General features: G+C 46.9%; 2 protein-coding genes and 1 long non-coding RNA gene across 3 annotated transcripts in view; 2 read left to right on the top strand and 1 right to left on the bottom strand.

Moving 5' to 3' along the window:
- Nucleotides 1-3,133: 3,133 nt before the first annotated feature.
- LOC119004301 lies at nt 3,134-6,232 on the bottom strand. The gene is made up of 2 exons (XR_005070176.1): nt 5,435-6,232; nt 3,134-3,435 (listed from the first exon to the last, which is right to left on the bottom strand). It is a non-coding gene; the product is annotated as an uncharacterized LOC119004301 (long non-coding RNA).
- A 17-nt stretch (nt 6,233-6,249) lies between these two features.
- Nucleotides 6,250-10,631, top strand: LOC119004299. Its single transcript, XM_037071093.1, has 8 exons — nt 6,250-6,324; nt 6,866-7,034; nt 7,104-7,345; nt 7,495-7,616; nt 7,980-8,086; nt 8,325-8,487; nt 8,786-8,871; nt 8,951-10,631. The coding sequence occupies exons 3-8, from the start codon at nt 7,283-7,285 to the stop codon at nt 9,685-9,687; spliced, it is 1,278 nt and encodes a 425-aa protein (XP_036926988.1). The 5' UTR covers nt 6,250-6,324; nt 6,866-7,034; nt 7,104-7,282; the 3' UTR covers nt 9,688-10,631.
- A 435-nt stretch (nt 10,632-11,066) lies between these two features.
- The window catches only part of LOC119004298 (4F2 cell-surface antigen heavy chain-like), a 6,929-nt gene continuing 5,522 nt past the window's right edge, over nt 11,067-12,473 (top strand). Inside the window, exons 1-2 of the mRNA XM_037071092.1 lie at nt 11,067-11,617; nt 12,257-12,447. Of these exons, the coding sequence (XP_036926987.1) occupies nt 11,217-11,617; nt 12,257-12,447 (592 nt within the window). The 5' untranslated portion in view covers nt 11,067-11,216. The remainder of the gene's footprint in view (nt 11,618-12,256; nt 12,448-12,473) is intronic.

Raw genomic sequence — 12,473 nt, 5'->3', positions numbered from 1 at the left:
CGATGGAGTCTGGTCCCTATGAGAGACTCGCTGAATGAGCGAGGGAGGAGGAGCTTAACGAGCTCTGATAACGATGTTTGTAGCTTCACACAAGCTGAGGATCATCTGTGTTATTGATTATGAAAGAAACCTAAACAGCTGCATTCAGGCCATGTGGGACAAATTGATTATTTATATGGAGAGATAAAAACAAACAACATTTTTGACTGTTAGTTAATAAAAATAAATGGAAAAATGCAGATAAACAATTCGTCAGCAAACAAAAAAATCTGAATTTTGTGATTTTTAGAATCAAAACCAGGAGATCGGCAGTGATGAAGGTTTTAAATTCCCAGGTGACCTGAATGTAGCACGACTCCTGTCGGTGTAATATTACACCTCCTGCCATTTTTATTAGTCAGTCTCGTTGATGCAGAAGCTGCTGGAACGCCTCAGCTCCTCTTCTTCCTCTTCCTCCCCTTCTTCCTCTTCCTGCTCCTCCTCTTCCTCTTCCTCCTCCTGTTCATATCACTGTGTGAGTTTTCTCTTCACCTGGAGAGCACCAGACTTCTCTCCATCACAGCTTCAACAGTTTATTTATATCACGAGACGGTTTTTAAACCCGTCCTTATAAAGAACCGGTTTTGCGCTCCAGGAGGAACTGTCCAATCAGAAGGCGAAAACAAAGCTGCCAGCTGATTGGCTGTTTGATTTCATGTTGTGGTTTGTTTTAATTTAATATTTTGAACTGAAGGGATTTGTAACGCGGGCGGCTCCTCATCGATCACAACCAACAAATCTTTATTTTTCTTTTCACCACGCTAAGACTTACTGTGTAACTAAAGACTTTTGTTTGTGTAATGCATGATTAATACAATAAAAGTATTTTTTCTAGTCTTCCAAAAAAGGAAAAAAAAAAAGGTCTGATCAGTTTGCGAGTTTTGATGAGTTTTGTAAGTTTTTTTTTTTTTTTTTTTTTTGATTTACAAACAATGAAACATCAGATTTTAAAGATTGTACCACATAGCAGAATACAACTGTATATAAAATGTCTATAATAACTATTAAATGGTGTACCTGTACAGAGCTGCTGCGCCCGCCTCATTCATTCTACAGGAAGTGTATCGCCAAGATAAATGGTGTAGATTCAGTCAGCTGTGTTGACATGCCTGACCACAGACTTTGTCTAGTGTTTTGGTGTTTTCCTGGTTTAAAAAAACAACAATGGCGGAGCACAGACAACAACAGAGCTGAAGAATGCCCCACCATTGTCCACCTCAAAGAGAAGAAATAAGAAGACTGAAGTAGAAAAGAAGAGTAAAAACAAAGAAGTGGACCGAGCCAGAGAGAAAACCAGGATAAATATCACAGCGTCTTTTCAGAGGTGGAGGAGCTGCGGGTCTGTCAGGACTTTTCTGCTGGACAGGTAAGAACCTGCTGGATATATGTTTCACTCTGTGTGTTAACCACAAGGCCAAGATGGCGGTTACAGTAATACTCATAATAGCTCATATCACCCTAAGATGCTGTAGTCGAGCTATGTAGCTTGTTGCTAAATCTAGCTTGTTAGCTTGTATGCTAACTCCAGTGTTTAGCTCTGTGTTTATGGCTGCTGGTTAGCTAAAGTGTCTTATAGTGAGCAGCAGTTATAATAACGTTAGTTTGTGTTCAGTAGCTCTGGAGTGGTTGAACTGGTTCAGAGAAATAACGTCACTCATGCTTCAGAGAGGCAGCAGGTGATGATGATCACCTGAATGATCACCTGGCAACTCGTCTACAGCGATGTGAGGAATATTGATTGTTACTCTGGATATCTACAGTGATCTGCATGAGGCGCTCTCACTGTAATTTAGTTGTATTGATCAGAAATAGAACAATCAGGGCTTCTGTTGTTGTTTTGAAGGCGCCATCTTGTTTATCCGGCTTCCTCGGTTACCGTGGTTTCAAGTCTGCCGTGCACAGCAGGCTCCTCCTCTGTGGGCGGGGCTTAGAAGGACTGATCTGGGTGCTGTATCATTCAGATGTTCTAAGTCCACTTTATCGTCAGAACTCCAGCCTGCAGCTTGAAAGACAAACATGTAAACTGCATTACTTCCTTATTTTCCTCTGAGAACAGCTGGTTTATTCACTGATGGAATAAAAGGTTTGTATGATTACCTCTTTAATATTGTAAAACTACACAGAGCTCCTTTAAAACTGTAGTTTTATAACTGAAAACATATTTTCATCAGTGACTTCAGCTGAATGTGACCCTGAAGTCGACCTGTGGAGCTTCTGAAGTCCGTGTTGAGGCAGTTCTGATGTTCTGGAGCTCCTGCTGGAGCTGCTTTCTGCCAGCAGGTGTCACCGTTCATCTTGTTTTCCTTCAAACTGAACTGATGATGTGATGATTTCCTCTGACTTCATTTGGTCAGAAATTAAATGGAATCATCACTTAGTTCAGCTTGATTTAAAGATATAATCTGTCAGATTAATGCATTCAGATGTCTAAATGGACTCCTATTTTGTTCTTTGTGTTGCTGAGTTGTGTTCTTACATTATCAAACGTGTCCAACAATGTTCAAACACAAATCCACAAGTTGACTCAGTAACAATAGTTTCATTTGGTGCCTTTCACCACTGTTGAACAAACTACTCAGAGGTCCTGCTTCAGTAAAAGTCTGAAAGTATCTGATATCAAATGTTCTTCAAAGTAAACTTTACACATAAACTGTGAGCTGTGCGTCGACCCATCACTGCATCTGATGTTCAGCATCTTTCTTATTATTGGAGTCACTGTTTGTTTTTAATGAAATAAATGGATATAAAAATGATTTACTTTTGTCTCTGATGCAGCATGTAATCTGTAAAGTAACTAGTAACTAAAGTTATCACAACAATGTAGTGGAGTGGAGATAAAAAGTAGCAGAAAATAGAAACACTCAGGTAAAGTACAAGTTCCTCAACGTTGTACTTGAGTAGATGTACTCAGTTACATTCCATCACCTTTATAACATTTGCACAAAGTATATTAAGTGTCTCCGAATGCAGAAACTCTCAGAAATTAGTGTTTTTTGAATGGAGTCTGGTGACAGTCAACAGTCTCTGATCAAAGATTAACTTTGCTTCATATTTAGGGATGAACATTTTTCATTCTCTGCACCTTCGTCATGAAATAACTTCAAACGGATCTGAACTTGGACACATTTATCTCCAGTGGAGACGAGACTTGATGTTTTTCGTCTAACATGTTTTATATTCTGCATATTTATCTTGATGTTATGTTGTGCAGCCGTGACCTCCATCAGGTCTCTCTTGTTAACAGAAATCTTGATCAGAGGAACTTCCTGGTAAAACCAAAGTCAGATAAAAACACAAGCCGTGAATGGAAGACGACCCGAGGAGTCCTGAGGAGACGGAGGTCCAGAGGTGGCCAGGTGTTCCTTCAGGACCCACGTCCTGCTCCTCTTGTTGTGCCTGATGGAAACACATCTAATTACATGAATCATAATCATCTTTAATCCACTATTAACATTCTTACAACTGCTCTTTGGCCAGCTGGAACACTCGAGTCTCACCACAACAGAAGGTCGTCTGGTTCACATTACATAGGCTTTGTGATACTGTTGATCATTATTACTATTACTGTTGATTAAATACGAGTTTATGAGGTGATTTAACCATCAAATAACGCTCTAAACTCCTTGATAAACCTGAACAGAGCTACACATGCAGCTGAAAGGCATAACTCATTATTAGAAGGAGATTTCAAATCAAATCAACTGTTAATTGGTTTTTGATGCCTTTCCTCGGCGTTTGGAGAATTTGAACAACTCTTACAGTAAACTCAGAGGTGTTTTTTTCTTTACTGGCTCCTCAAATAAGTATTTCACCTCTGGAGAGAAACTCTGAACCGTCTCTGCAGTAGAAAGACACACACACATTTGAAGCTGGTGCTAAATGACCTGAGTAAACAGAGAAAAGGGGGCTGTGGCATCTCGTTTTACGCAAATGGTAGAAAACTACAACACCCAGCATGCACTGCGCGGCGACACGGCCGGTGACGTGTAGTGAAGCAGGAAGCAGTGGTCAGACCTCCGGCTGGTGAAATAACCGTTACTGTTCATGTAAACCAGGCATGTCCAAACTCTTCCACAAGGGGCCGTGTGGCTGCAGGTTTTTGTTCCAACCAGTCAAGAGCACAGTTTGACCAATCAACTTTCTGAAGACTGAGATCAGTTGATTAAATGAGTCAGGTCTGGTGTGCTGCTGCTTGGTTGAAAAGAAAACCTGCAGCCACATCGGCCCCCTGTGGAACAGTTTGGACATGGCTGATGTAAACTGTCAGTAAACACGTTTCTGTACCAGCTCAGAGACGAGCGGACAGAGAACAGACCGCCATGTTCACAGCTTTACTCATTTTGTTATTTTACCGTTTTCGTGGGATAGAAACAACATGGCGGCGACTTCCGGTTCACGATCTTTCCGTAGAACAACTAATCTGAACATTAATGTATGTTTCTAGAAGCTTTCAAGGGAGAATTAGTCCCTTTGGTGACGTCACAGTGTTTATAGTCTGTCAGCGGTCCGCTTCGTCTGAGTTCGGCCGGATGTCCCTCACTCAGAGACACAGGGAGTGCTCTCGACTTCCCTCTATACTCTTCGTTTGGAGATGCACGCATACAAAATACGAAACGACACGAACGTTAGCTGCAGTGAGTTCTACTGGACCCGGAAACTGGACGGCCGAGACCACAGGAGACCCGGAGAGGTCCAGCAGCCTCATGACAGCGACACAGAGCTGGAAGGAAACTCCGTCTGAGGCTCGCAGCCTCCGTCAGAGGAGGATTTCTGTCTGAGCCGGGTTCGAATCAAAATGGCGCCCACAACAACTCAGCGGAGGATTCGGGTCCGTCCGTCCTGAGACGGTCCGGAGCACAACTTGACCATCTCCGGACAAAAAGCGCAAAGGTCCGAATAGCTGTCCCGTGACTGTGACCCGGATTATTCTCCTGCTCCTCTGTGGACCCTCAGACCTCCTCAGACCTCCCTGCTCCTCTGTGGACCCTCAGACCTCCTCAGACCTCCCTGCTCCTCTGTGGACCCTCAGACCTCCTCAGACCTCCTCAGACCTCCCTGCTCCTCTGTGGACCCTCAGACCTCCTCAGACCTCCCTGCTCCTCTGTGGACCCTCAGACCTCCTCAGACCTCCTCAGACCTCCCTGCTCCTCTGTGGACCCTCAGACCTCCTCAGACCTCCTCAGACCTCCCTGCTCCTCTGTGGACCCTCAGACCTCCTCAGACCTCCCTGCTCCTCTGTGGACCCTCAGACCTCCTCAGACCTCCTCAGACCTCCCTGCTCCTCTGTCGGACCTCCTCTCCTGTCCAGGCTGCACAGGTGAGTTTTCCAAGATTTTCTGTTACACTTGAGGCGTCACTCTGATTTATTTCAGGAGGCTGGACGTGTCTGTCTCACCTGATGGTTGTGGAACAATGAGGTCACTGATCTTACAGAAAAAGTCTTTTCAATGAATTTTACTAAATTTTACTCTGTGATACTGTGTCCCGTCTGAAAGGACCCGACAGCCTATTAAACCAGGTTGTAAATCCCAAATCAAGGGGCCCAGGTTCTGGATTTATGGGCCCAGGTTCTGGATTTATTGGCTGTGTCTCTGGAGACGCTGCCCCTGCTGGTGTGGAGGGACGGTGCAGCAGCTCCACCAGCAGCGACCCTGCTCACATATTGTTTCTATTTCTATCGAATCTTATGTTTATTTTAAACTTATTGATTTTAATTTATAGGATTATTTATTGGACTCTTATTTCTTAAATCCTCCTCGACTGAAGGATTTTTGGAGACTCGTGTTAAAGCAGCCGAGAACAAACAGTTTGTTCAGCGTCGTATTCTGTCAGCCAATCAGAGACCAGCATGGCACCACGACAACAACTAGAACAACAACTAGAACAAACACTGTTCCTGTTGTTGTTGTTGTTGCCTCCTGACTGCATCAGGCAGACAGAGTTCCTCTACAGTCTGCAGAACAGCAGCTCGGTGTAAATCTGCCCTCTGCTGGTGAACAGGTGAAACCACAGGACCTTCAGACTCCAGAGAAACGAGCTGGATCATTAAAACAAACCTGATCTTACTGGAACTTGAACTGGATCATTTCAACAGTGTTTCTGTTTCTGACTGAGATACTGAAGAGGAGAAATATGAAGTTCTGGAAGTTCAGGTTGCTTCTGTCGGGTCGACGACTACTAAACTAATAGTCTTCTTTTTGTCAGACTTGAACTTGGACAGGAAACCCGGCCTCCGGCTTCAGCTCACAGACTGGACTGAGAAATGTTCCGATCCACTTACACAAGGTAAACCAGAACTCTTTAACTCTGTAGCATCTTTTCATTAAGTGGACTTCTGTAGTGCAGAAAGTTCAGCGTCATAACTCGAGTCGACCAGGAGACGCTGCAGGTCTCAGGTGTCTGTGAAGGACTATTTAAAGGAGCAGTGTGTCATTTTATAGCAGACATCAAGAGTCAGAATCTATATATTTACAATTTTAATGAGGTAATAAAACAAACTGTCCTCAGAGGACAAAAAGGATAGAGAGGTGGCAGGGTCCGCCACATGTAAACACAGTACAATGGTATAAACAAAGATGGTTGATGGGCTCAGGGAAGATCTTTCTCTCCTCACTATAAAACTACAGAAATGCTCCTTTAAATGAGACACAGCAGGACATCGTCTCCTCCCAGGCGTCCTGGAAAACCTGGAAAACATTTAGTTTTTCTTTGTTTGTTTTATTTCAGGAGAAAAAGACAGAATGTTTCAGTAGAACCGGGTCTCACCTGGTTCCACACTTCTGTCTTGGATCACTAGAGAACACTCAGTTCCTCTTTTGGCCCTCAGGGCTTTCGTAGAATCCCGACCACGTCTGTTTTCTCCTGCAGCTGGCAGACGTCCTCTGAGAGACGCCGCGGTGTGGCTGCTAGAGAGGAACCAAGAGAGGAGCTCAGAGAACGAGCGGTTCTGAAAGAGGAACCCAAAGAGGAACCCGTGACTCCTCAGAAAGACCCTGGTGGGTGTTTGCTGCTTGTTGTTTCCATGTTGATGACATCTGCTGTGTTAACGAGTCTCTCCTCATCAGCTGCAGCGTTCTGGCCCGTCCAGCTCTGCATCAAAGACGACCCAGACGCAGACCAGCCCGGCACCTGGTCCTGCCCTCACTGTGGGGACTCAGTCCAGAACCTCAGACACTTCGTCTACAGAGACCAGATCTTCTGCGAGGAGGCGGCCGATGAGGGAGAGACGCTGGAGAAGTGGCTGATGGGCCGCGGCGTGTCAAGGACAACCGTCTGGAGGTTAAAGAAGAAACAGGAAGAGATGCTGGTGAGTGTCAGTGTCCGTTTGTATACATGAATCGGTTCTGATCGACGAGTCAACAACTGTCAGAAATCCAGGAGACTGAAACCGTCGTCACTCTCTGACGGCGTTCCTGCTGATTCAGACGCTTCTGATGTTCCTGATTTCACCGGCAGACTTCCGTAACGATCGGCGGTGCTGCTGGAGATGAACCGGACTCCGGCTCGGACGAAGACCAGCTGGGAGAGGATGGAGAGACGCTGGAGGACAGAGGGGTGCCGAGGCCCATCATCTGGAGGTCCAGTCAGAACCACTTTATTTAAGATTCAATAATGAAACTAGTCATGAGTCGCCTCACAGAACCATCACAGCTGAACAACACAGGAAGGATGTTTTCTTTATATTTATAATAAGTGATAATTAAGTGAGTCAGAACATTGTCAGAGAGGTTCTGATCCAGTACTCAGGTGAATTCTCCAGATGTGCCATTTAAAATGTCTCGGGTCAAAGTTGGGCTCAGCTCGGGCTCAACAGAACATTCTGTCTGACTCCAGTTTAAAAAGTCATTCATGTGTTTTCATAGAATCTCTGAGTTCTGGACTCATGTGTTCTGAGTCCAAGTGTGAGGTCCAGTTTGAGCCTCTGTGTGTCTGTCCTGCAGGGTCCAGACCTCCTCTGAGGGCCAGCACAGGGTTCTGGTGAAAGAAGAACCCGGACAGGAACCCCTGACTCCTGAGAGCCGATCCGGTGGTGCCGGTCCTGTTACAGGTGCATGCAGCACGTCACCAGGTTAAATTGGTAGTTAGCTCAGTTAGCTCAGTTAGCAGTGCAGCTAGCGAACAGAATCTGTGTCTGTGATTCTTCCAGTAGTTCTGGAGTTCTGCAGCATCAGGAGGTTTCAGGCCTGGAGCTGTTAGCGTGCTGACGCTGTTCCCTCGTTCTTTAGAGAACATTTACGACAATATGAGACTTACTGTTTGGATTATTTGGATGTCATCATTTGCAGCGTCCTGTCAGATCCACGTCCCTCCCCGGGTCAAAGACGACCCAGACCAGCCAGAGCCGTCGCAGCCCAGCACCTGGTCCCGTCCAGACCTGGAGGTCCATCAGCCGCCTGCCACAACAGAGACGCTGAGCAGCCGACAGGAGCCGAGGGCGACCATGTGGAGGTGAGACAGAAATCATTTGAGATTAAAGACATTAAAAAATGTCATTGTAATTCTGGAGTCTGTGTTTAATCTCCGGTCCAAAGCGCCGACGTGTCTCGTCAGTATTCAGCCGGGATTCTTTGTCTTCAGTGATCTCTCAGCAGCTCAGCTGAAGACGTTTGTTCCCGCAGGACCAAGAAGACGATGCTGCTCGTGTTTCCCTCGAGCCTCCGTCAGATGTTGTTCTGGCAGAGACGATGTGTCCTGTCAGTCACTCGGGACATGAAGACGTGAATGACTCAGTGTGTCTGTCCTGCAGGGTCCAGACCTCCTCTGAGAGCCAGCAGAGGGTTCTGGTGAAAGAAGAACCCAGACAGGAACCTCTGACTCCTGAGAACCAGCTCGGTGGGTGACGCTCATGTTACGTGTCTCGTAAGTGGTGGAATTATATTTACAGTTATTATAATGTTGTTGTGAATTGCAGCGTCCTGCGTCCAGTCCGTTCCACGGGTCAAAGACGAGTCCGACTCGGACCAGACGGAGACGTCCGAGCCCGGCACCTCGCCCCCTCCGTGTCAGGAGGATTATCAGACGTCCAGCTCTGGGTCATCAGGGAGCAGCTGCTCCACCTGCCCTCACTGTGGGGACTCAGTCCAGAACCTCAGACACTTCGTCTACAGAGACCTGGTCTTCTGCGAGGAGGCGGCCGACGAGGGCGAGACGCTGGAGAAGTGGCTGAAGGAGCGCGGCGTGCCGAAGACCACCGTCTGGAGGATCAAGAAGAAGCAGGAGGTCCTGCTGGTGGGCGGCAGCCTGCCTCGCCGAAAAGACCGAGTGTGTCTTCAGTGTGGAGAGAGGAAGACCAAAGCCAACGGCCACACCATCCTGCGAGCCGTCAGAGAGACCTTCTGTTCCAGAACCGACCCGCTGGGCCGCACCGTGGAGCAGTGGCTGACGGAGAAGAGAGGAGGTGTCACCACCGAGCAGCTGAAGGAGCTGGACCGGGCCGTACGCAACGCCCGAGCCAAAGAGAAGCGGGCCCGGATCCTCGGGAGACTTCCCGCCAAGCAGCCCGCCGTGATGCGGGGAACTTTTCAGACAGACGCGACGGCAAACGGGCCGAGGACGAGACGGAGAGACGGCGGCGCCGCTCAGAGCCGGCTGTTGCTGAGAAAGTCTCAGAAGAAGAGAGAGTTCCCTGATTATTATGTTTACACATAATCTGATCTCTGAACAGTTCTGACAAACATTCTGATGCTTTATTTATGTGACACAGACCTCTGACCTCTGACCTCTGACCCAGCGTCACACCTTCAGTCTCTACAGGTGTGATTCGCCTCCATGAAGACACAATGATGTTAACTTTGTTCTGTGACGTTGTTTCTACATGTTAAATATCTTAATGTTATATCTTTATATCTTTTTAAATGTTTCTTCTGTGAAGAAGCATCTGATGCAGAAACTTTACAAATCTTTGCGCCTGAAACATTTAATTCTTCGCCACGTGCTGAGAACGTTACAGCTCAGTGTTTTATTGTTCTACATCGTGTTGGTTCACAGATGACTGATCAGCTGAAATCATGAAGTTGTTAAATCATGAAGTTCCGACTAATTAAATCCAAACAAATGCAGGAGACAGTGAGATGACACCATGTGGAATAAATACTGTGTAAATACATTTATATAAATCTTTAAGAGCTGTAGAAGGAAAACGTTTAGTTCAGTAACATCCTGTGAATTCTTTAAAAAAGACTTTAAGTCTTTTTTTTTATCAGTGTTATAATAATCCCGCTAATAATCCCTCAATAATTTAGAAGTGGAGGAAGGAGACGTCAGCTCAGAGCTCAGACCAGGTTAATCTGCTACCAGAGGAGCGTTCACAGCAACACACACAGTATTTCTGTGCTGTGATTCACTCTGACAGATGTGATTTATTCCCTCCTGCACTTAAAGCAAGAATTCACACAGAGGAGAGAAACATTCAGTGGTTCCTCGATACCTTATATGGGCAGAAAACGTCAGGAAATGAGGTTGCAGGTGACGTCAGACACAGTGAACGTGTCTCTACATGTACGTTTTATTATTTTTGGTGCATTTCTCTGATTATAATCATCTTTTGTTTAAAAACTGCTTAAAGATTTCAATATTAAAATGTCCAAATACCAGATCTGCTTCTTGTCTTGATGCACCTGGGCGGCCCGTGGACCTGCAGGATTCTGTTCTGTTCTGTTCTGTTCTGAGAGGGTCGGGTCACCGGCGGGTCTGTCCGTATTATTTTCATCTGTCTGCTCGGCTTTTTATCTATTTAATGAATGATTCTGTTTTTCTTGTTCTCGACATGAAACATGTCGTCAGAGACGACAGATGATTCTTCCTGCAGAAGTTACGAACGTGTCGACTGGTTTAATGTTTTTATGCTTTTTAAGAGGATTTTATTTATTGTGGGTGATTTGTGTATAAAGTGTGAAGACACAGAGGAAGCTGAACTTCTTCTGTCTTCATGTTGAAGTTACATTCAGATTTTGTGTCTGTGGTGCGTTTATGGATACCATGAGACTGATTCCCTTATTTCCGATAGCTTTGAACGCAGCATTGACTGCAGTGCGCCAGTGAGACAGTGAGACCACCGACAGACAGACAGACAGGAGGACCGGGAGGCAGACAGACAGACAGACAGACAGCTGGGATTCAGACAAAGGCTCGTGTCTCTCCGGTTTGTTGGGGAAATTCGCGGTACATTGACGGGAAACATGTCCGGTATGAACACGGAGGAGACCAACGTGGATCTGAAGGATGCTGAGACCAGGGATGCTGCTGGACCGGCGGCTGCCGGGCTGGATGCTGCCGGCCCGGAGGATGCTGGGCCGCAGAATTCTGGACCAGAGGTTGCGGCCGAACCCGCTCCGGTCGCCGCGGATACTGACGCGACGGAGGCCGATGTGAGCGAGGCGGACCTGGACCAGGAGGAGCAGGAGAAGCAGCCGATGACCGGAGGAGGAGAGCGGGCCGAGGACGCTCCGTCCGCCGGAGCTGAGGCCGAGAAGAACGGATCCGTGAAGCTGAAGATCCCCGAAGAAGAAGAAGAGGAGGAGGAGGAGAAGTTCACCGGACTGAACAAAGAGGAGCTGCTGAGGGTGGCGGGGACCCCGGGGTGAGAGCACACACACACACACACACACACACACACACACACACACACACACACACACACACACACACTGTATACACACACACACACTGTATACATACACACGCACACACACGCACACACACACACACACACACACACACACACACTGTATACACACACACACACACACACACACACACACACACACACACACACACACACTGTATACACACACACACACACACACACACACACACACACACACACACTGTATACACGCACACACACATGCAGTCACCATCTGTCATGTTTTAAAATGGAAAAACTACCAACAGACAAAAGAAGAAAAATAAACTACATTTACACATGAAACAGCTGTTAGCACTTCCTGTTAGCACTTCCTGTTAGCAGTGCACCTGTGGATGTTCAGACTGGATCACTGTGGTTCTGAACAACATGGTGCTTGTAAAGGAGGTTCTGCTTGTGGGTCCAGTTCATGTGTTGAGCTCAGCTGCTGCAATAAGACTTCATGTTAATAATTCTGTTCTCAGATCAGTTAGTGACGTGTTGCCAGCAGCAGACCAGCTGTTGGATCATCTCCAGCTGTTCAGAACACAATGATGTCACTCTTAACTTCATGTTCTTCTGGTCCTCCTCCAGCTGGGTGCGGACCCGCTGGGCCCTGCTGGTGGTGTTCTGGCTCGGCTGGTTGGGGATGTTGGGCGGAGCCGTCCTCATCGTCCTGCGGGCTCCTCGCTGCAGAGATCTTCCCGCCACCAACTGGTGGAACCACGGCCCGCTGTACCAGGTCGGAGACATCCGGGCCTTCAGCGCCGCCCGCAACCTGAAGGGTGAGGATGGCCAGCGGTCACACTGC

This window comes from Acanthopagrus latus, chromosome 16, assembly GCF_904848185.1.
Source record: "Acanthopagrus latus isolate v.2019 chromosome 16, fAcaLat1.1, whole genome shotgun sequence".
Classification (NCBI taxonomy): Eukaryota; Metazoa; Chordata; class Actinopteri; order Spariformes; family Sparidae; genus Acanthopagrus; species Acanthopagrus latus.
The sequence above is the reverse complement of the archived record's forward strand: the minus strand, read 5'-3'. Positions and strand labels throughout refer to the sequence as shown.